This window comes from Astyanax mexicanus, chromosome 21 (genome assembly GCF_023375975.1).
Source record: "Astyanax mexicanus isolate ESR-SI-001 chromosome 21, AstMex3_surface, whole genome shotgun sequence".
NCBI lineage: Eukaryota > Metazoa > Chordata > Actinopteri > Characiformes > Acestrorhamphidae > Astyanax > Astyanax mexicanus.
In genome coordinates this window covers 16,949,389-16,973,885 of record NC_064428.1, presented here as the reverse complement: position 1 = coordinate 16,973,885, position 24,497 = coordinate 16,949,389, and the positions used below count along the sequence as shown (strand labels likewise).

The 24,497-nt window shown below is 35.2% G+C and overlaps 1 protein-coding gene across 3 annotated transcripts; it reads right to left on the bottom strand.

The window, feature by feature from the left end:
• Positions 1-1,334: 1,334 nt before the first annotated feature.
• zgc:112980 (uncharacterized protein LOC503706 homolog) lies at positions 1,335-23,915 on the bottom strand. Of its 3 annotated transcripts, none has more exons than XM_022674894.2 (20): positions 23,423-23,912; positions 22,038-22,149; positions 21,372-21,465; positions 18,636-18,792; positions 17,165-17,327; positions 16,030-16,152; positions 15,857-15,910; positions 14,253-14,375; positions 12,493-12,651; positions 11,618-11,671; positions 11,453-11,495; positions 9,460-9,688; positions 8,300-8,382; positions 6,783-6,890; positions 6,435-6,515; positions 6,174-6,278; positions 4,804-4,925; positions 3,593-3,715; positions 3,025-3,073; positions 1,335-1,700 (listed from the first exon to the last, which is right to left on the bottom strand). In XM_022674894.2, exons 1-20 carry the CDS (start codon positions 23,535-23,537, stop codon positions 1,638-1,640), a joined length of 2,160 nt encoding a protein of 719 aa, XP_022530615.2. In that variant the 5' UTR covers positions 23,538-23,912; the 3' UTR covers positions 1,335-1,637. The 3 variants fall into 3 exon arrangements, with proteins under 3 accessions (XP_022530615.2, XP_015464078.3, XP_022530616.2); XM_015608592.3 differs by having other exon boundaries at positions 22,038-22,152; positions 23,423-23,911; XM_022674895.2 differs by lacking the exons at positions 1,335-1,700; positions 3,025-3,073 and adding an exon at positions 3,876-3,923 and having other exon boundaries at positions 22,038-22,152; positions 23,423-23,915.
• Between the last annotated feature and the right edge of the window lie 582 nt (positions 23,916-24,497).

Genomic DNA, 24,497 nt, shown 5'->3' with positions numbered 1-24,497 from the left:
AATAAAGAGTTGAAAATCCATTTTTCTTACTGTGTACTTTAAACTGCCAGTTAAAGTGACATTTTTAAATTGAGATATTTCAGCAGGGGGCAGTGTTTATCTGAGAACATCTTGGATTCAGAGTAAATTGTGTTGATTTTGTACTTAAACAGATGGAAAATGACCCTGATTGCTTGCCTATGCTGTTATAAATAGTTTGGATTAAAAAAAAAAATACAAAAAAAATTCAGCCAAAAAAGTAAAAAAAAAAAAAAAAAAAAAAAGGATCACATACCCCCTTCTTCACTTCTTGCATATCAGAGTGCAATACTCATAATCAAATGAAACATTGAATGAAAAACTGAATTAATTGAAATATAAACTTTTAACGCTTAACACTTACAAGGTTTTTCAAGGTAAAAGATACAAGTCACATGTGACTTAAGCAGCACTACTGAGGTATTTTTATAACTAGAATAACCTTTTTTGAGTTGCGTCTATTGTTTACACACAACATAAATTTAGGACCGAAATTGATGCAAAGAAAAAAATACTGCTTAAATAAAAAAAAAAAGTGAAAATCTCTTAAATTAAAACCTGTGAAAAAAAACAATACATTTTGGCCAAAAACTAAAAAAAAGAGAGAAAAAAATGCCCTTTATTATTATTTTTTAAATTCACTGAACATTTTAATGAACTGCAAAATTTTCAGTTTATTTACAGAATTATACATAAAAAAATAAAAGCTGTTATCTGTAGAGCAGTGGTTTTTATTCTGTGAGCCAGTTCTGCTGATTGGTTATTGAAACGGTTACAGGGGCGCTGGCTAAAAATACTGTTTTACAAATTTAATATAAATTATAAAAAAATAAATCATCATTTAGGTTGAGCTCACTGATTGGTCTGGCATAGAACAGTCACATGACCCACAACATCTGCTGATCAATTAGCAAATTTTCATTTTACCAACAGAGATTAGACTAACTGCATTAAGGAAAATATTTATGAACTTATTTTACATTATTTGTAAAGTAATGTAATGGTAGTAATTTGTTCAAATGTTTTATATATGTTTGTAAAAAACCCTAATTATATTGGTAATGACATTTATAAAAGCAGTAAAAGGATAAAATGCCCCAAAGGGCGCTGTGAACACTGTAATTTAACAAGAATTAAATGAGCAAGAAATATATGGTTATTACCATACTGTATTCTATTTGTGTTATTATGTAACACTAGTATAGATATAGTTTTGTTCATCATTCTGGAAACATTATATACACACACTACACATTGTTAGATGTGTCTACTGAGCACAAAAATCTGATGGTCAAAAAAAGAAGGGGGACAAAATCTAAACACTGCGGTCTGCAGCCGCAACATGGTTTATTTATTCTTCTTTATATTTAAAAAAGAAAATTTCAATACAAATAATTCCCAACGCTTTTGAAGGATACAATATTCCCAAAAGTGCAGCTTAAAGTGTTAGTGACAAAAAGATAAGAACATAAACTAAACGTTTCAGCATTAGCCTTTTCAAAAAGAACTGAGTCATATTTACTGCATCTGAATTTCAACACTGCCCAAGAACACTTTATACACAACACTGGCTGGTGCAGAGAGAGAAACAGAGAGAGAGAGAATAACTCTAGGTGACATCACTGTAGGTTCTGTCGAATCATATGAAGGATTCTTTGTTTGTCGGGGGTCAGAAGAGCCACCTGTATAAAACAGAAGCAACACTCATCAGATTAAATTTTTTTATTAGGTATTTAAAATATTGTGGGTAGAAAAATTCCTTTTAGTTTTCACTCAACCCCTAAAACACTTTTTTATTTTATCTATATTATCTATTTTATCTTTCCTAACATGTATGTTGATAACTTTTAAGATAGTTGAAAGGTATCTTGGTGTGGACATAACATGACAAAGACTTTCTGTTATGGTTAATTAGACATTTACTCACTGAAACCATAACCATAAACCATTTACAACAGGTCCATGGTATATTTTGTACTGGAAGACATTAATAGTGAGAAACCATTTTAAGCTTTCAAGACTTAATTTCTTGATATAATATTCCAAAATGCTCTTTTTTTATTTATCTTAGATTGAAATCTGCTTTAAAAACCCAAAACATTTTATGGGGTGCAGTGTTAAATATCACCCAATGATAGAATTGATAAAGAAAACCCCTAGAAAAATTATGCCCTTTATAAAAACAAAGATACATAACAGGAAAGACTGGGAGGCAAATCTCCCTCTCAGTGATATAGAGTTAGATTGAAAAGTTATAATATATAAGTCATAACATTACTGTTTCTTCTAACAATCCAAACCTCCAGTTTACACATTTCAATATGTCATAAAATGTATATAACCCCACAGAAAAGATACCTGATGGAAATAACCATCCATCCCTACTGTATGTTCTGTAATAATAATACTTTAGGTACTTTTATGCATATTTTTTTAATTGTGCAGAAGTATCAGCGTTCTGTACTAAAGTATTTAGATTTCTCTCTTCATTAACTGATACAAATGTTCCAATAAGCCCATCTCTCCATCTTTTATTTTTACACACTGGTTATATTCCTTTTTAGATAATCTTTACTTAGAATTATCTTTAGCTAGAGTCAATAGAGCAAATCCAGATATAATGAGGATATTGCTGAACGGAATTAAAGATGTGAAGATCCTTCTTTTATCAAGATAATTTTCTAGTAATAGAGTATGTCTGTTTTTTTGTATGTGTATATTGTGTATACGTGTCGTGGTTGGGTGGGGAGGTATGGTTGTGGGTAAGGTGAACTGTAAGTGGTGGGTTGGTTGTGGGTGTGGTGGGTTGGTTGTGGCTGGGGTGGGTGTGAATGGGATTTAAAAGGGGTAGTAAAACATTTTCTGTTTGTAATGTACTATATTTCTACATCTGTTGTCTACAAACTGGCATTAAAAAAAAACTTTTTCATTTTAAATGATGGGTGCAAGTTTAAGAAAATTTAAGTAGCTAGCAATGTGGTAATGTACAGAGTAAAAGTTTCTTACATTGAACTCAAGCTGTTTCCTGAGAAAGTGCTGCCAGGGGTGGTGTGATCTGTACACAAGAAAACATGTAGGTTAATAAAATAAACTAAACTAAAACAAACTAAAATAAAATAAAATAAACAAGTTAAAAACGCACACAACAATACACACAGTTCAATATCTTTAACTACAGATACAACAATGAACAATGCATTTTCCACTTCCCACAATACCATGCAAACACCCAAAAGTTTACTGAGCTTGAGGTTCTCTGTGGCACCACCTTCTGGAAAATCACAGTAATTAACCTAGCAGTGTGTACATTAGGGGTTGTAAATCACAAGATTCATCACCATACGATTTTATATTGATTCATTCTCTGTAGAGGATTTGTAAATTTTTTTTACACTTACAAAAAACATTAAGAAAGCCCACTCTTCTGCAAAGTAATTCTAAGTTCATGATAATGCGTGACTGTTGCTGTTCATTACTGTAGTTTGTTTCCTTATTGGTCACCTGAGAGATGACCTACAATTAACATGATTTATTGAAGCTTTTATCATGGTGAATAAAAGTTTTCAGCACTTACTCATTCCAACCAGCAAGCAGTGTTCTTGCAGGATATTCGTGGGGATCGAGGATTACACTGCGCTCCAGGAAGAACAAGCACAGGAAACTAGCAATGAAGGACTGCCCCAATCGGTCCTCTTTTCTGGAGAAATAATAAGAAGAAGAAGAAAAAATCATGCACATAATACATTATTAAAGCCCCCGGGAAAACATTTGAGAACTCACTAGGGCTGCATGATATTTGAAAAACTGTACATTTCAAATGTAATTTTTTCGTGGATATATATTAAACAATGCAAAACCTGTGACATCACCAGCCGTGCCCCCATCTGCGCAATGTCTCTCAATGTCTGGAACAATCGAGAGCCGAGTTAGCTGTGCTGATTAGCTGTGCTGGTTTAGCTTTAGCTGTGCTAATTAGCTGTGCAGAATTAGCTTTAGCTGTGCTAATTTAGCTTAACCTGTGCAGATTTAACCTTAGCTGTGCTGATTTAGCTTTACCTATGCTAATTTAGTTGTGCAGATTTAGCATTAGCTGTGCTAATTTAGCTTTAGATTTTTCTGTGTAGATTTAACCTTAGCGGTGCTAATTTAGCTTTAGCTGTGCCGATTTAGATTTAGCTGTGCCGATTTAGATTTAGCTGTGCCGATTTAGATTTAGCTGTGCCGATTTAGCTGTAGCTCTGCTGATTTAGCTGTAGCTCTGCTGATTTAGCTGTAGCTGTGCAGATTTAGCTTTAGCTGTGCTAATAAAGCTTTAGCTTTGCATATTTAACCTTAGCTGTGATGATTTAGCTTTAGCTGTGCTAATTTAGCTTTAGCTTTAGCTGTGCAGATTTAGCTTTAGCTTTCTGATTGAGCTTTAGCTGTGCAGATTTAGCCTTAGCTGTGCCAAATTAGCTTTAGCTTTTCAGGTTTAGCTGTAGCTTTAGCTCTTCTGGTTGATTAAACCCAAAGAGATAGCAAAGCCAGGCTAAGGGTGTGCTGATGTAAACCTGGCTCACTTTTAGGATGACTCACTCTAAACTGAAAGCAGACTGATACTGGTGAAATACCGGAGCTATTTCTTAGACTTTGAGAAGATATAAATGGGCTGTGAGAAGCCAGGTTAACATAAAAAGGTTCCAAGCTCAAGAACATTAAAAGGCATGAGAACTTTGTTTGTTTTTTTTTTTTGTTTTTTTGTGTGTGTGTGTGTGTGTGTGTGTGTGTGTGTATGTGCGCACTCACGGCAGGCAGGCGTTTTGTGGTTCCTTCATCAGTTCCTCCACGACCACACACAGCAGATCATCTAGCACTCCAGAACGCACCGTCAGACTGTAGAACAGCCAACGCAGCGCCCATGGATTAAGCTGAAACACACACATTATCACAATCATATACAAGTGCAAAAATGTATTAATCAGCAGCTATTAAAAATGTATTGGAAAGAACCTGGTGATCAGATATGCATCACGATACAGGGGTCACAATATTGTGACATATTAAGATACTGTAAGTAAGACATTTAATTAAACTAAAAATGTTTCTTTTACTTTTAAATATAAACATGTCAATATAAAAAACCTACCAAAATCTTAGTAAAAGAAAGTTGATCAGGGTAAAGTCACACATGCCTCACTACGATATATTTAGCAAATTAACTGTATACCATTCTGTATACAGGGACCAAATTTTTGCACTTTTGCGGCAATACATAGTGTGTTTGCACCATTTAATTACACACAATTCCATAAATCTAGTGGACTATTTTCTATTTTGTAAAAACAAAAAAAATGTATCACAAATACATTTAGAGATTCTCATACTGTCCTGTTATGTCAATACCATGCAAAATAGGAAATTCACAGGATAGGAAAAAATAATCAGTAAACAATAATTTATTATATTTACTGTGATCTATTATTATGGGTTATGAATTTAGTGTGTTAAGTAGGGTTGTCACAATACCAGAATTTTAACTTTGACACTAATACCAACCAGATTATCACGATTCTCAATACTAAAACAATATTTTTAGAAGAAGAAACAAAAAACACAACAATAAAATTGTCATCCTTTGTGTCTAACTGCTGTATCAGAATTCAAAACCGGGATTTGAATATTACCTATACATGCACTTGGTCCATGCAGATGTATTGAGCTACAGCTCTGTTTAGTTTTTCTGCTTTTTTTGGAGGATTTATTATATTTTCTGTGTCTGTGTAGCACAGATGTAATGGTAGCCTGACTGTATGAACTTGAAGGAGTGGCAGAAATTAAGTTCTGAATAAGGAAAATAAATAGCGAGAAGAACATTTAGTAAGGTTATGTTAACTTCAACATTTATTGATTGGTTTTATTACGGTAATCAACATTTCACTGTTTTAAATAAGCCCACGCTCAATGTAACGATCAAGGAGGCTTGAAATAGCATTGAACGTTCTGTGCATCGTGCAACTACTTTAGTGTTAAGTTATAAGTTAGAATCTATAGTCTGGGAAATAAGTCTGGGAAATAATATGACCTTATATCAAATACACTGAAAGCATAAAAGTATTCTCAGGAGAAATAAGAGATAAAACAAACACACACAATGAGAAAAAAAAGTGAGAGAATACCTGAAATGTCATGATGACCTTCAGGATGGGGCACAGCCGAGCGTGGAGAATACGTGTTGCTAAAGCCTGAGTGGCCAACAGCAATAGGGCCTGGTCAGGATAATCCTGGACATGAGAAAATGCAAAATGAGGACTAGTGTAAAAAAAGCGCAGCAAAAACAACACAATAAAAGGGACAAACCTTTCAAATTAAATCTGGACACAATCTAGCTAAAATCACATGGAAAACAAGGTTTTTATGATTTTGTGAAAAATTCATACCGCTTGAAAGGTTTTAGGGATCTGGACGCGGGCGGAGCGAGTGAGTTCAGTAAGAATATTATCAGCAATTTCTCTTGTTCTCTGGAACAGATTACAAAAATAATCAGAACAAATGATACAAAACCAGTCAGGGACACATGTTCTCTTCATATATAAATATTAAACTCTGTAATACTTTTACAAATGTTATACTTTAAGATATTAGATTTTTTTTTATTAAGTACATTGTTGTGTGCCCACTGTTATTTGTATTGTAACAGTTGATACTGTGTGTATCCAAGACAAATTCAGCACAGCTAAATTTTATCTCAACAGCAAATGTTTAAAGAATTCTGAAGCAAAACTTACTAATAGAAAGTTTATATCGGGTTCTGCCAAAGCAACTCCATCCTTGACGCCATCTGGGCCAGCTGAGGATGCACTGGCCATATTCATAAATTTCACCCAGCTTTCAGGCTACAAGACAAGACAATTAAAAAATCACGTTTCATATAAAAAATATTATGACTCACATAAATACACATAAATATCTCAACAGTTTTGACAAAGTGTAAAGAACTGGTAAAACTAAGAAATTCACATTGTGTCAAAATTTTATAGTAAATAGATCAGAAAGATTAAAAAAAATGATTTAACTATTGTCAAAAATAAGAAGTTAGAGATTTAAGGTTTTTGCGTGTCAGTGACTATATAAAATCAGTGGAATCAATGGAATACAGTGATGCCACTTTGTGTATTTTGAATAATAGAATTAGGTCAGGCCACATTAAAAATGCAAGTGTAAACAAACCCAATACACATTTAAAACAAATTCAAATAGCCCTGTCACAATAATTACAATAATCGACTTATCTTACAAAAACAGACATTACCTCAATAATATTTAACAATATTGATACAACCTATTGTGTGTATTTGTATGTTTGTTTACATATATAACAGTGAACAGTATTTTAGTCAGCCATGCAATACCAGACCAATGCTTTAATTACTGAGACTCCAGACACACAGTGTGAACTGCAGTAGGTGAAAAAAAGGTATATATTTCCTAACATGTGATTAATTAATATTTTGATCTCTTCAAAAGGGTATAATTGCTTTGGATTAGACCAATACTCAAATAGGTCTATTCACTGTATACCAACTCTACCTCTTCACAACTTTACAACTGATGCTCTCAAACATATTAAGAGGCATTAAGAGGTTAAGTAATTAACTCTTTCAGCTGTTAACTGAAAGCCTGAATTCCAGAACTCCAGACTCTACCTCATAAAACTGACTGAGAAAATCCAGCCAAGATGAGCAAATCTGTCATCTAAGCAAGAGGTGCTACTTTAACAGAATCTAAAATATAGAACATATCCTGATTTGTTTCCCACTTTTTGTTCACTAAATAATTCCATAAGTTTTCCTTCATAGTGTGGATGACTTTAGTATCAATCTACAGTGCAGAAAACCACTAAAGCTTTGACTGGTACTGGCATACCGGTTTGATCACATTAATGTGATAGCTCATATAAACATTTTCCATCCATACATTGCAGAAAAATTAAATAATGTAATTGTGACAGGTCTAGTTATAATTATACAACGCTAAAATAAATTTAAGACTAATTCGAAATTTTATTCCACTGATATAATGATATTATAGAAGCATAATCCAGTTACACATTTTCAACAAGCAACAACCTTTTATGATTAAGAATATTCAGACACTGGAGGTGAAATATAAACAATCTGAAATAGTCTAAATAATTAAAACATTAACAAAAACTAAAATTAACACTTCTATAACAGTGGTTTAATTTTATTAATAAGATTCAAATGAAAAAGAAAACATCCTGAAACATGCAGTTGATACTTACATGTGTAAAGACTCCAGTGTTACAGTTCAGAACTCTCAGAACAAATTTCAGAACCTCCAGTCGACTCAGAGGGTTGAACTCTCCTAAAATCACAGGACATGCTGCTGTAAGCTAAAAGCAGTTGGCCTTTTTGGCAGTAATTTAATACAGTTACAGAGCCTTGTGACGTATTAGAAGGTTAACACACTTTTTAACTAATACATTTCCATGTTTTTTCCATGACTTTTCCAGGCCTTTAAAATATTAGTGCTGAATTACCTCTTGAGCTGATTCCATACGCTGCTAAGCATTTATAATGTTTAACCTGTAAACAGTGGTTCATACTTTCAGAGAATATGATATTGAATTTTTAGTTTAAAACTTAAAATATATATTTTTTTAAATATGTAATTTGGCAAACATATTTGGCTGTTGGAGAAAATGTTGGCTGGGATTTCTAAGCCTGCTTCCCTAACAAAGAGAATAAGAGAGTAACTAGAAATAATTTCAAATCACACAGTTAACCTGTCGGACATTATACATTTATACATTTTTTTTTTGCTTTTAATATTGGCACAAATGTAAAATATGAAACAATGTTTTTCTTGGTCATGAAGACTTTTTATTACTGTACTATTTAACGTTTAATATGGTTATCAACTAGTAGAACAAAGCTAAAGTGAAGTGATGCAATGGGTTTACCCAAACATTACATTATTTTATAACCAAAATAGCTTTTCTCAGGCAATAAACAGAAACACTAAAGTTTGTACTGCAAATTTCCATGACTTTTCCAAAACGTTCTGGGTATTTTTATTTTTCCAAAATTTATCCAGGCCTTGAAATTGCTATTTTCAAATAAACCCTGTATTAGTGTCTAAGCATAATTGATGCATTAGTGACGCCATTGTTACAGCTAAACATTCAGAAGGCAGATTATTTTTAAAGTACTGCTGCCAACAATAACACTTCAATACATGTGAATAATCTGAAGAAAAAAAAAAAAAAAAATCATGTTACCCATTTTACAGAGCCTGGTGACATAATACAAGAACAAGTGTGATTAATCACAATTAGTCACAGAATATTGTTGTGATCAATCTGATTAATTCTTTATTAACTTTTACCACTAATTTTAATCAGTCCTGCTATGCTGAAACGTTTCCACCATGAATTTATACCTCCGACAGGCGTCCAATCAGTGCTTAGCAAGGGGTCTGGCTGGCTCTTCAGGATGACTCCAGAACGTGGAGTGAAGTCGAGTTGTGGGGGCCGCGGTGTTGGTACCTGGCCTGAAGTCAGTATTCTGAGATAAGCAGCAAATTGGGGTTGACTGAGCCTAGAAGCAGCCAATGAAGAGCCGCTCTTAGAGGATAACAAGGCATCGACTGCACCGGCAAAATTGCCAACCTGGACACACAAATACACACAATCAAAGGGTCTTTTTTTTTTTTTTTTTTTTTTACATATCAGGGAAAAAAGACCAACATTTGAGATGCATTGAATATTTTCCAAAAAATACATTGGAGAAAATATATATTTGATACACTGTCGATTTTGTGTCAAAAACACCTGACCTCTGTAATTGCAAACAAAAGTTTCTGTACCCAATATTAAGTTTTTTTGTTATATCAAATATTTATTGCATGCAGTAAAATGCAAATATATTATTTTCTGTTTTTTTTTCTTACAGATGAAGTTGCAAAATCAGCAGCGTGTAAACTTAGTATATAATTTTATACATATAAAATGGGCATAATAAGTTATTATCCCCATTTTATATGTATAAAAAGACCCTCAGTGTTTAGTTGAATAAAAATGTTACTTTCTCTGTGTAAATTCTGCTACTGAGGTAAATGTATTGTTCTTTGTTGCTTTTTTATTTTTTAATTGTAGTTTTGTAATTACTTCTTCTTTGAAACACTAGTAACCGTGTACGGTGGCATGTAAAATCTTGAAAATCTGTGGTTCATCTGTTATTGTGAATTTTGTGGGGAGGATACAAAAATGACCTTCTGTCAACTCATCCACAAACATTATTTTTGTGTAGGTGTTTACGTAAAGTAGAACAGTGCACCACTTCAGGCTCTGATAACTCTAAAGAAAATCTTTCTCAAAGTGTTCTGCAGTAAAAATGAGTGTTTACAGCTTTGCACCACAAGATTTCAGGGCATAAACACAGAAGGGGGTGTTCCTGTTGCTTCCTGTTACAATACTTGGCTTGACTGATAACTAGAATATGCAGAAGGAGGTGGACCTGCATTTGTCTGCAAGTCACAAATTGTGATAAATATTGTGTATTGTAAAAATGTCTTTAAACGATGTGATGTTGTATTTTTACTGTAAGGCTATTGAAGGGAGTACCCTAATTGTCGTTGCACACTCTGCTCCTAACGTTGGACATTGTGTTGAATGTACCATTAATCAGTTGTTAATTAAATTAAATCTGAAGCCTGGCCAAAGAGCAGTTGACACCTCTTGCTTGAAGATTTCTACTGAGGTGGCTCCTGATGTGTTTAGAATTGCCCCTTGATCATCAAAAGGTATCCAAATGTAAATAGTGCCAAATTCCAATTTACATGTTAATACAAAGTGTATTGTTCTGGTTGGATATTTAAGGAAAGATTATAATCAAATATCTGATTTTTTGTGAAAAAAAATGGAAATTATTTTTTTAGGCCATAATCGTCTAGCACTACTTTTAACTGTTTTTATTTTCAGTAATTGGAATTTATAAAATAGGTTTTATAAGATTGGTTAAAATACTCTCACCTAAGTCTCACTTAAAGTACTGGAGGAATAGAAGAAATATGCATTGGGAAGACAAGGCATAGGACTGTTGTCTCCTCCTCTACATTAAGATTTATCTACCTGCCATTTAATTTGTACAGTGTAGAAAATTGACAAAATTAATTAAAATGTTTTGGTGCATCCCTACTAAATATCACTTTCACAAAGTAAGGTAAATTCTCCTGGCCCTGTAAGATGTTTGCCTCTAATTGTCCTAACTTTCTCAACTGCTTCTTTTGCAATATTCCTTTCCCAGCTTTAACTCATTGTTTTAAACATCACATATTTTCAGGAGCAGATTAATGAGTGCTATATAGAAGTCATTAATTAGAGTATGATTTCAAGATGTCATATTAGGACCATGGGGGGAAAAAAAAATCTTACCTTACACAGACAAAGAGGAATCCAGTCTTTCATTATCTGCAGCCTTAAAAAAAACAAAAAACAAACAAAAAAAACAATGTTTGGAAAAACTGCTAAAATAGCAAAACACTGACCAAAGTAGTTTCTCAGGTACTAAGGACAAAACTGAGGTAAAAAAGGACTTACACTGCTGCACTGTCACTTTTAACAACTTTGAGATAGCGTGCCAGTTCACGGTACCTAAATGAAACAGCACACATTTATTTTAAGTCAATCAATCCCTACAAAACACAATTTCAATTAAACAATTCAAAGTAACCATTTAGAAATTTAGAAAAGCTGACTTAGGCTTAAAGTATTTCATAATGGACAATAATTAACTAGTAATATGATTTTAAAAAATATTCAATATTTCACTGGTAGTCACCAGCGTTCTAAGTTTCATAACTGAAACATATTTAATTTTATTTGGACTTATAAGTACAGATTTTTATGAAATCCGATGTTAATATTTTAATCTCCAATTAAGATTTCTGGAAATCATTCATTGATAGTGTGCGAAATGCAAAAAATACGGTAACAGAACTTCGTAGAAATATCCCGTCAAAAAAGACAAAACATAATGACCATAATTTTATCAAAAAATCAACAAAGGGTAAAAACAAAAGGTTAATACTTTTATAAGCATTGTATATACAAGAAAATATATTCAATATTTTGTAAAATGAGTTTTCTTATATTTGAGCTAAGGAATATTAAGATAAATTGGGCAACAGAAAGTGAAGAAAAAAAAAAATATATATATATATATATATATATATATGTATATATATATTGGTTAATTCTCTAGACTGATTCTGGCAGCTAAGTGTCCCAGAATGTTTAACAACAGAATTTAGATGGAACTGCAACTAAAATCTCATTCATTTGGGCAATTATAATATTAAATTTCCTCCCACATCCCCTTGTAAAACCGATCATATTCCAAAAGTATTTAAGACATACAGGAAAATAGACAGAAAGACAGCAAAAAAAATCCAAGATAAGAAGAATGAAGTTACTTGTTTTGATGCTGAAGCATGGAGACTCTGGCTAGAATCACTACAATGCTTTCAAAGAGAATCTCTGTTTTTTTGCCTTTGGTGTGCCTCTCGCCGGTGACATTCTGACCCTTTAGCACAGACGAGAGCAAAGGGTCGTCCCATGGAAGCACGTTTACACTGCAAAAAAAAAAGCACAAAACATGTAGAGAACAGCTCTGTAGATTTAAAGCATTGTGCATTCAAGAGCACACATGCTCCTTATAATGATTGTTCAGTGTGTGTGTGTGTGTGTGTGTGTGTGTGTGTTTACTCTCCACAAATTTTCTGCCTTCTAGCTGAAAGATCTGAGCTGAACAAGTATAGCATAGTAAATCTTAGCTAGCTGTGGCTTGATAAGCACAGATACAGATGAGGTAAATGTATGATTATAGTAGCACTACTGAGGTAATAAATGTTTAGTGCTTAAAGAATATGTTTAAAATTGTAGTATTGTAATTGCTATTGAATGTTTCATTTAGTTCAGTTATGGCCAAAATGTTAATTTTAGCGCATGTTTAGTTTATTTTTAATTGACCTTAAATACAGTGTAACAGTGTATGTCAATACAAAATCCCCAGTGGCAGATTTTATCATAATAAAAGTCATTTTCATTCTATTGTGGTAAACAAAATAAGTTACCTTATAGATATTTACACTGTATGTTAATGCAATGTAACTGTAATACAGCAGAGGTGTTGATCTGCATAGTCCTCTGTGCAAACTCCTCAAACTGGCCTCTCAAGCATGTGTGTGTGTGTGTGAAAGGGTTTTGGATCTGGATGGGGAGTGAGCCAAAGTGCAGGTGCAAACTTATAGACCACTGAAGTCGTGTCGTCATTTTGTAGTCATGTTGTTTATGCCCATATTTGGGGTTCAAGTGGTCCAAGTAAATACAGAATTTGAATGGGCTTTTCAAAAACTGACCTCTGTCACATTCTGTGGTAAACAAATATGTTTAGACCCCTGAACGTTTTATGCTGTATACATTTACCTCCTAAATATTACTGAATCCTCTGAATTTCGAGATCGTTTAAGGGGAGTATTTAGAAAAATGCTAACTTTAAGCTAATGCTTAAAGAAAAGAGACAATTTTAGTAAGCAGTGGTGAGCACCGGTTTCCTCTAGAGGCAACCATCCTAACGGTTTAGACACGTCACTATACACACAACAGATGCACAAATTAGAATGACTTCCTTAACAATATTGATAAGCTACCTACTACCTCACTGGACTCTATTGCACACTGTGTAATAGAGGTAATTACTACCTCACCTGGTCTTTTTTGCACACTGCAAAATTTGCACACTGTTTTGTTATTTATTATTCTTTGTCTGTATTGTGTTGTATTGTCTGTGTGCACTTTTGTACTGTTGCACTATTGTTCCGTCTACACTGTGTTTATGTGCACCATGGTCCTTGGAGGAACGTTGTTTCGTTTCACTGTGTACTCTGTATATAGCTGAAATGACAATAAAAACCACGACTTTGAAGCTACTACCTAGAACAATTATAAATACATTTTCTCAAAAAACTTTCAAGCTTCAAACTTTAGAACATTTTAAGCAATATTATGCAGAATTTGTACCTCAAAATAACTTTACAACCATTTTAATGTATCTAAGATGTGATATAGGAAATGTAAGAAAATGCTGTTTACATGACCATTAATCGTAACTCTGCGGTTATTTGATTGTCAATGAACAGACAATTTAGTGCATGTATGTGCCAGTAACATTTACCTGTTTTTAAGCCATCTGCATTCAGGTGGAAAAGGAAGAGCCAGAAAAAACTGCTGCAACTGTTTTGTGAAGGAGGCAGGAAAATTTGAGTTGACGAACAGCGTCTGCACCCTTGAGGTTACTCTGAAAAATAAATGCTTTGTGATTAGGAAAGATAACATGACAAAAACAACTAATCTTACTGACCGGCTTATTTTATTTCAGGAGAGGAAACATAATTTCATAAATTATAGGCTAAATAAACCACTAATGCCCAAGGAATGTTATCTGCTCTTCTAGATACAACCCCTGATCTGACTACTTCAAACCACCCAACAGTAGCAAAATATAACAGGTTGATATTAGCATGATTTTACCTTAAAACAAAGTGATATACAGCTTTTACACAGTAAACCCAAAAGTAATTAGCACATTGAATTACTTCAATAAATGTGTCTAAATGTGTCCCTTGCACAAACATTCAAGTTTTAAAGTCTTGTTGCTTAAAGACTAATTTTTACTTAATATTAAACAGTGATACTGCTAAACTGAGCTTTTTCTCTTCACTCTGTTCATTTATTCTGTATTTTTGCCAATTCTCTGAAAGCATGTGTATAAACAGGATGGAGCAGTGGCACCGGAAATTGTGGGGGCAGTGTACTCAGTTGTCAAAACCAAACATGTCCACTGCCAAATGGACACAACAAAGAAGAAACAAACTCTGTCCGAAAAGAAATGTAAGATGAAAGACTTTTAGACAGCTTACAGCTGCCTCTTTCATCTTTTTTTAGTACTGTATTTTTCGCACTGTAAGGCACACCGGATCATAAGGTGCAGCTTTCATATGACACTAGTAAGGAACAGGGGTGTCACCATGTTTTCATTCTAATTCAGCAGGTCTCGTCGTTGGGTGGTGAGACCTGTAAAGCTAAGCTAAGAAAAGAAAACTGTAATTAATTAAAAAATATTTTCTTTTAAAGTTAAACAAGCGATGGATGTTAATCTACACAGATTTATATCCTAAAAACTTGGGTGAGTATACTCACCTCTCAACAGTAAAAGAATCATGCTTAGCACGGTCAGTTTGTTAAAATCTGTGTGGAATTATTATTATTATTGTTGTTATTTATTAGTTAGCGGCTAATGCTAATACTGCTGGAGAACTTAACTGAAACTCCTGTATAATGCTGTACTTCAGTGGAGTGGCTTTAATGCTCTTTACAACTTGACTGGTAAAATTCATACATAAGGTGCACCGGATTATGAGGCGCACTGCCGATGTTTGGCACAATTAAAGGATTTTAAGTGCGTCTTACAGTGCAAAAAATACAGTAAGTATATTCAACAACCTCCTTCGTTGTCATGTTTATTTTTTTCCTGACACTTCTTATTCTCAACTTCCCTTAACTTAAAATCCTCAGCAACATAAAAGACATACAGAAATATGTAGCAAGGGTTGATTACAAAAATATAAAACTGAAATATTAATTTTCATATGTAAAAGGAGTGTAAATGTTGATTGTTGACCTTGTTTGGGACATAGCAAAGTTCTTTAGTGTGCTAACAGGTCTAACAATGTAACAAAACATACATTATGACTGTATAAATCACCACAAGATTGTTACCTCCAAAGCAAACTCAGTACGACATCCGACACAACACCAGCCAAGTGTGAATTTCTGGGGACAGACACAATTATATACATTATTCATAAATTTGTTCATAAAATGTATGGCACTGACAATACAACTGAAATGGTGTGTGTGTGTGTGTGTGTGTGTGTGAGTGGGGAAGATACCCAGGTGCTCTGTGTGAGATGAAAAGCTTGACTGCACCGAGCAGCATGACGACGCAGGTCTTTGGAGTATGCTTCATTGCCTCATCCAGATATGTAAATACATGTTCCATCACACCAAGGTAGCTACAAACACAGAAAAAAACAGACCACAGACAATTAAACTACAAGATTAATCTGGACTTGAGTCCAGAAGGTAGATTATATTTTATTTATGATAAAATATTAATTAAACCTCATAACTAAAAGGAACTTAAAGTGTGAATCATTGCAATTTATCACAGAATACTGTGGAACAAACAGAACGTAACTAATAAAAATAGACTGTTTGACTTGCTGACTTAATTTGTCATCTGTTAAATGAGTGCTCTAATAATTTGTGCTCGGTGCAAGAACATTCAACAACTGTGATCTGAAAAACAATTTGATCCATTGACTCAAAAACCAATACATGATCCAATCCATGACACGTATGATGCCCTATATCCCTAGTAAGGACATGTATTCTGTGTACAGTGGTATTTGCTCTGGTTAGCTTAATCTATTTAACTGCTGGAGTTTTTATACACAGTGTCCACTCACTGTCCACTCTTAAAAGACACAACTCTGTAGTAGCTCCATCATGACAGCAACCACGTAGTCTGATCCACTTACACCAGCATAACTAAGACTAACACCACCACCACCAAGTCAGTGTTAATGCAGTGCTAAAGACCACCCACCACCCAAATAATACCTGCTATTCGGTTGGCCTGTGAAGTCATGACCACTGAAGAACAGGGCAAAAGAGGTATAGTATATGGAGAGATACACAAGAACTACAGTCTATAATTATAGAACTACAAAGTACTCCTATATTTTCTGCGAAGCTGAAAAAATATATAATGGGTATAAAAACAAACCATAAAGTCATAACGTTATGCTTGACTGGTGTTACATAATGTTATTCAAAAACATAAGCCAATCTGAGAAAAAGTTAAATAGGCTTTATCTGGGTTATAATAATTTGTTATTACCAATTAACAGCCAATTAACATGTAACATTTTTATACACTTGTTTTTACAATACTGTATTTGTACTGGTACATAGCATTAGTGAAATATTTTAACCACAAAAAAGACAAAGCTTTAAACGTACCTGTTTTGTATAGATTTTTGTTTCTGTTCATTGCATGTCCTACATTCTGCTCTTCTGCCATCAGTCGAGTGAGGGCAGATAGTTTGGTTTATGTTTTGAAAGTCAGCCAAGTAAGCTGTGTACTGGTACGCCAGGCTGCACGCAAACTGCTGTAGGGAGGCTTCTATCTCAGAGACACAACACAGAGAAATACACAGTTTAGCTGACTGAACTCTCTCACTCTAAATAAGTGATCGACCAGTATATTGGCTGGCCAATTAATCGGGCAGATTATTGTCATTTTTGTAAAAGCGGCATTGGCCAACATCTGCATGAACAAGATCAACTTTGTTAGCATTTCTATTACATTTAGTCTTTATCTCTGTACTGGCATGTTTTGAAGGCATTATTAGTGAGGGTGTCATGATGAATTAGGTGTGAAGTATGGAAAGTTTGGAAGCCTTCACTAGAAATAGGAAAACTGGGATAATTACACTAGAAAGAGCTACTTTCCCCACAGGCCAGGGACTTTATTATCCTGTAATGTCACTGAAAGTCTGAGGTAAGATAATATTGTTGTACTTTTTATGTCAGTATTTTATACTCATTTTCTGTGATTATTTAAAACAATCTGTAAAAGAGATTCCATTGCCTGTTCTTTAAATACATTGCAAAAAAAATAAAAAGGTTTCGAAAAAACTAAATATCAGCTGTTGAGAATTAAAAGGTTATAACATTGCCTTATAATCATGGAAACTATCAATTAAGGGTTAAAACATTGTTGCTCTATAATCATACAAAATGAAAAACCAATCAGTGTAATCCATTAGTGATTTTAATAAGGTTTAATCAATATGTTAATCAATCAATATGTTACCTGTATTCAAAAGGGAATTATTTAGCCCCTGGTAATCTTTATTCATGTTGGTGATCATATTCTACAGACACAGTACTCTTTAGAATCATATAACAAATATAGTTTAATTAAGTCTGCACAGGACTGTTTCATAACACGTGTGTAGCCATCCGTGGTTAGACCTTGAGAGTGAGTGAGGAAGGCTGAGCCGTCCCCTCAGACCAAGATAACAAGGGAACTTCAACTGAATTTATGTTGCAAGAACCAGACGGGAGGACAATAGATTTATTATACCGGAGACGCAGGTGCTGGCGAGACATGGCGTCATGTTAAGATAAGATACAGTTCATGGGACCAAGGGGGACTGTCCAGCTTTCTTCACTCACACCATAGTGGGATGATCTATATAATCTTGTGTATGTCTTTTGGTTTTCAAACATTCTCCCCGACTCTCTGAGCGGAGCATTGTTCCCGGAAGATCTCCTGAAATAAACTGTTAAGTTTGCTGAAGACTTTGGTATCCTGACTCCTCTTGACTTCTCTACTCATCTCAACCATTTAAAAGAATCCAGGGGGAACGCACTGGAAACGGCGCTGTAAGGGGTAGTGCGGTTTTCCCAACACAGCTTTACATACCGGCACGTTGGAGGTCCGAATCCATATCCTGTGGACTGAAGGGGAAGCTGAGCTCACTGAGGTATCCCAGGATATTCTTGTCTCTGAGAGATTTCCAGTGAACACTGCGCTTGTGGGCGTTGCAGTGACAAAAGCCGGGAACTGTCCAGAACTTACACTGTGGACAAAATCAGGGCACAGAATCAAAGTCTGATCTGGCAATACAGAAGTGCCACATGTACAGTTGTGGTCAAAAGTTTACATACACTTGTAAAAAAACATAATGTTATGGCTGTCTTGAGTTTTCAATAAGTTCTACAACTCTTATTTTTCTGTGATACATTGATCGGAACACATACATGTTTGTCACAAAAAACAGTCATAAAATTTGGTTCTTTCATAAATTTATTATGGGTCTGCTGAAAATGTCACCAAATGTGCTGGGTCAAAAATATACATACAGCAACAAAATTTGTCAATTTTGGTGATGTAGCGAGTTGTGTCAATCAAATTAGCTTCATGTCATGGCCTCTTCACTTCTTGTAAGTGATTCTGATTGACTACAGCTGTTGACTTCTCATGAGCCCATTTAAATAGGGCTCATTTGACCCAGTGATTAGACTCAGCTACAAAAGCTACAATAGGAAAGTCAAAGGAACTCAGTGTGGATCTGAAAAAGCGAATTATTGACTTGAACAAGTCAGGGAAGTCACTTGGAGCCATTTCAAAGCAGCTACAGGTCCCAAGAGCAACTGTGCAGACAATTATACGCAAGTATAAAGTGCATGGAACAGTTGTGTCACTGCCACGATCAGGAAGAAAACGCAAGCTATCACATGCTGCCGAGAGGAGATTGGTCAGGATGGTCAAGAGTCAACCAAGAATCACCAAGAAGCAGGTCTGCAAGGATTTGGAAGCTGATGGAACACAGGTGTCAGTCTCCACAGTCAAGCGTGTTTTACATCGCCATGGACTGAGAGGCTGCCGTGCAAGAAAGAAGCCCTTGCTCCAGAAAAGGCACCTTAAGACTCGGCTGAAGTTTGCTGCTGATCACATGGACAAAGATAAAACCTTCTGGAGGAAAGTTCTCTGGTCAGACGAAACAAAAATTGAGCTGTTTGGCCACAACACCCAGCAATATGTTTGGAGGAGAAAAGGTGAGGCCTTTAATCCCAGGAACACCATGCCTACTGTCAAGCATGGTGGTGGTAGTATTATGCTCTGGGGATGTTTTGCTGCCAGTGGAACTGGTTCTTTGCAGAAAGTAAATGGGATAATGAAGAAGGAGGATTACCTCCAAATTCTGCAGGAAAACTTAAAACCATCAGCCCGAAGGTTGGGTCTTGGGCGCAGTTGGGTGTTCCAACAAGACAATGACCCAAAACACACATCAAAAGTGGTAAAGGAATGGCTAAACCAGGCTAGAATTAAGGTTTTAGAATGGCCTTCCCAAAGTCCTGACTTAAACCCCATTGAGAACATGTGGACAGTGCTAAAGAAACGGGTTCATGCAAGAAAACCATCACATTTAGCTGAACTGCACCAATTCTGTCAAGAAGAGTGGTCAAACATTCGACCTGAAGCTTGCCAGGAGCTTGTGGATGGCTACCAAAAGCGCCTAGTTGCCGTGAAAATGGCCAAGGGACATGTAACCAAATACTAATGTTGCTGTATGTATATTTTTGACCCAGCAGATTTGGTGACATTTTCAGCAGACCCATAATAAATTTATGAAAGAACCAAATTTTATGACTGTTTTTTGTGACAAACATGTATGTGTTCCGATCACTCTATCACAGAAAAATAAGAGTTGTAGAACTTATTGAAAACTCAAGACAGCCATAACATTATGTTTTTTTACAAGTGTATGTAAACTTTTGACCACAACTGTACATACAGACAGTTATCATGGTAGATATCCTCACTGCTGACCCTTTCCTGTCAAAGTCAGCATTTTTTGGTTACCATTTTTTCCACACTATAAGGTGCACTTAATTTTCTTGAAAATTGTCAGTGCCTGTATAATCTGGTGAGCCTTATGTATGAATTCTACCAGTCAAGTTTTAAAGAGCAGTAAAGTTCCTCTGATAAAGTACAGCTTTTCAATTAGCTCTCTAGCAGTATTAGCATTAGCTGCTAAACATTTATCATTCAGAGGTGAGCATTATCTGCCTGTACCCTGCTGCTAATCTGGTTAGCACTGATGGAACAGCATTAGCATTACCGACTAACCGCGCTAAGCGCTAGCTCTTTTGCTGTTCAGGGGTAAATATTATTGGGACGAACAGCTAGAAAATATTTTACCTTGGCTTACCGGAACACTGAGGGTTCTTTACGCTATCAGGTAGCTAGCACTAGCGGTTAGCTGCTAATGAGAATATTGCTGTATCCAGCTATAGTGAAAATCTAAGCTTAATTTAAATAAACAGAAGTGCTTTGCTCACCCAAGTAAACATTTTTCAGGTGAGAAATCTATATAGATTAAGATCAGCGCTCTTTTGACTTAAAAAAAATAATAAAGTTTTTTTTTGTAACAATTGCAGTTTTGTGGACTTAAAATTAAATTAAAAGGAAAACATGGTGACACCCCTGTGCCTTACTAGTGTCACATGTGTATATATAGACGTGAAAATAGACGTTTACTGATAGCGCGCCTTATAGTGCGAAAAATGCAAAAATTAAAAAATTTGAAACTCACCAGCGTGTAAGACACTTTAGACCCAAAAGCTGAAGCTATTCCTCCATGATCAAACTCACCTGTGATGCCGGTTCATCACACACATAGCAGAAGCACTGCTCACAGTAGTCTGCGTTATTTTCCTCCGGCCCCAGAGTAACTCCCTCTGTAGCACTGAAAACAAGCAAACAAGAAATCAGATCTTGTGTATGTTATATGCTTAAAAGACAGCAGCTCTTCTGAAAGGGTCTTGACAGGAGGTTTTGTCCCACTGTTATTGTAACTGAATCTAATTGGGCTTGCCATTTTTTTGGGAAGCTAAATATTTCCAGAAATAATTGCGACAAAGAATTTGCTTACAATTTTCTGAGCATTCATAACACTAATAATATCATGGTAAATCATGCAGTTACACCTATGAGAGAGATTTTTTTGAATAAATAATAATTTAGAATTTAGAAGAATAATTTTTTTGCCAGTCAAAACTTAGTTTTTTTTAAGGTGCTTTATGTCTATACATTGGATTACACTCTCTGTGAGCCTAGGGCTGGACGGTATTTTGGTTGTTAAAATATATTAAGATATAAACAGAGTGAGATTTGGAGTGAAGCTATATGATCTATAATATGTAAATATATATAGGTTTTTAAATTGTGCCAGGACTAATCCGGTTCACAGCCTTCTTCACTTGCCTGTTGCCATGAAGATGCGTTGACTAAACTATTGATGACTTCAATAAGACTCACCAGAATGGGATAGTACAGTCATATCTTGCATGAGGAAGAACATGTGCTTTCTGTGAGTAAGTTATTGTCACATCTTCATCCAGAATTTCACTGCTTTTTGGGACTTCTGGCACTGCTGAAATCCAGACACAAAAGAAAACACAATTACATCCAAAAGTTATTTGGGTTTTACTTCCCCATATGGCAAACCAACAAATTCTTTGTTATAAACAAACATTTAAACGAAAAAAACTAAGAAAAAAATAATGTAGTCATTGTCTAGTTTTTTCCTGTTCACCCTGAAGAGCATTTGAGAGATCAGCCACTGATGTTAAATGAGAGGGCCTGACTCTCAAATTCTGTTTTAGTTTATACCAAAGGCATCCCAAAGTGCATCCAAGTTCTAGTAGGGATGCAACCAAGTAAGAATTCTGGACCAATGAAGAAATTCGATATTACACATGTACATATCTGCTGGTGCCATTGCTAGTGAATTTATTAACATTTATTATTCAGAGAAACTAAGATGTCATGTCTTATGAGAAGAGCACGCTGCTACTGTTCTGCATTTAACTAGATAAATTTCTTACTTTCTGTAATAACTACATAACACAGCACTATACTTTTACGTTAAGTACTTGAGTAGTAGTGATGGCAAAATCGGGCTTTAGGGAGATTGAATCAAATAAAGGAATTGGTTTGGAAAAATATTTAAGGCTTTGCATCCATTTTAAAATGTCATGTGTCATGTTGACAACAAACACAGCTCGGAGATCAGATATAAAAAAATTAAACTCTCGTTTAGAAACTCTTATGGACAAAATATTCTAAAAACTCTCAGATCAGCTGTTTACACTTTGTTAACAGTGAACCAAAACGTGCAAAAAAGATTCTACATGTTTCAAAACTGTGCAAAAAAAGATTCTACATGTTTCAAAACTGTGCAATGTACCAATACCTGGCTTTTAATTTTTGATTCAGACTTAAAAGCAGTGCATCGAAGCACTGTGCTTTTTTAGCTGAATCATTTTGAGTTTTAAGAAAACAAACTATTTTACACACAAAAACCGGTTACTTACATGTTCTTTAGGATTTTAACTGGTTAAGTTGTCTAACTAAGTTGTGTAGCAGCTACGACATCACGATATTTGTATTTTTTGTATCTTGTCTTTAAAAATATATCGGTATTTAATTACGATGTACTGCTCAGCCCTGCTTTCCACTAGTTAGCAGGGCTGGCTAAACAAACAAGACAAGCAGTAACAGTTAAAGGTCACAGAAACCGAAAAACAGTGTAGTTATAGTTTTTTATATTGTGAAACATAACTTACTTAACGCTAGCTAGTTAACCTATCCTAGCTAACTAGTTATCAAAGTTAACTGTTATCTGTTATCCGTTTTCTCACCTCGGTTCCTCTCGCTCTCCTCTATGATTAGGACAGAGTCGTCGAGGCCCGTCGTACAGTTGTTGTCGTCGTCGTCGCTGTCGCTCAGAACAATAACTGACGCGTTCAGCGCCATTTCTACACGAATAACTACACAAACCTGTAGTTCAGTCCTCAGTAAAGCGGGTAACTCTGTAAACAGTCGGAGTGAAGCGCCGCTCCCTGTTTACAGCCGCAGCGCTGTGTATGTGTGTCTGTTAGCCGAGATGCTAACGCTAACTTTTTCAGGTTTAATAAAGTAGATAAACCCAGTCTAGCTCTAACGTCGCCCTGCTAAACTAAACTAAACCCCCCGCAGATCCGCGCTGCTCTCATTCCGAGCGTGTGAGACCCCCCCAGCACCCCTCAGAGCTCCTCAGCGCTCATAACACACTAATAACCGCAAGCAGCGCCGCTCCGCTTCCCCTTCAAACTTTGGCGCTTCCTGAACTCCTAGAGCCGGAGGAGAACGGAAACGGCGTAATGCCAGCGCAGTCTGCGATAAAAGCGTAGTAACCATAGTAACCACGCCAGAGCCGGTGTATGGTTTATTCGCACTAGAGCATCCCCAAAAATTAGAATATAATTTAAAAAGTTATTTTTTTCAGTAATTCAGTTCAAAATGTGAAACTCATATATCATATAGATGTATTACACACATAGTGATCTCTACAGCTAATGAAAACCCACAAAAAAGTGTTTTAGAAAATCGGAATATTATATACGACCAATTAGTACTTTTGGCAGTGTGCCAAGTCCTGCTGGAAAATGAAATCCGTATCTCCATAAATGTTGTCAGCAGGGGGAAGCATGAAGTGCTGTAAGATTTTCTGGGAAAACACTGCACTGGACTTTGGACTTAATATAACACAGTGGATCAACACCAGCAGATGACATGTCCCACCAGAAGCATGACATGTCATGCTTCCCTCTGCTGACAACTTTTATGGAGATGAGGATTTCATTTTCCAGTAATATTTGGCACACTGTCCACACTGCCAAAAGTACCAATTGGTCTATTATAATATTTTAATTTTCTGAACCACTGATTTTTGAG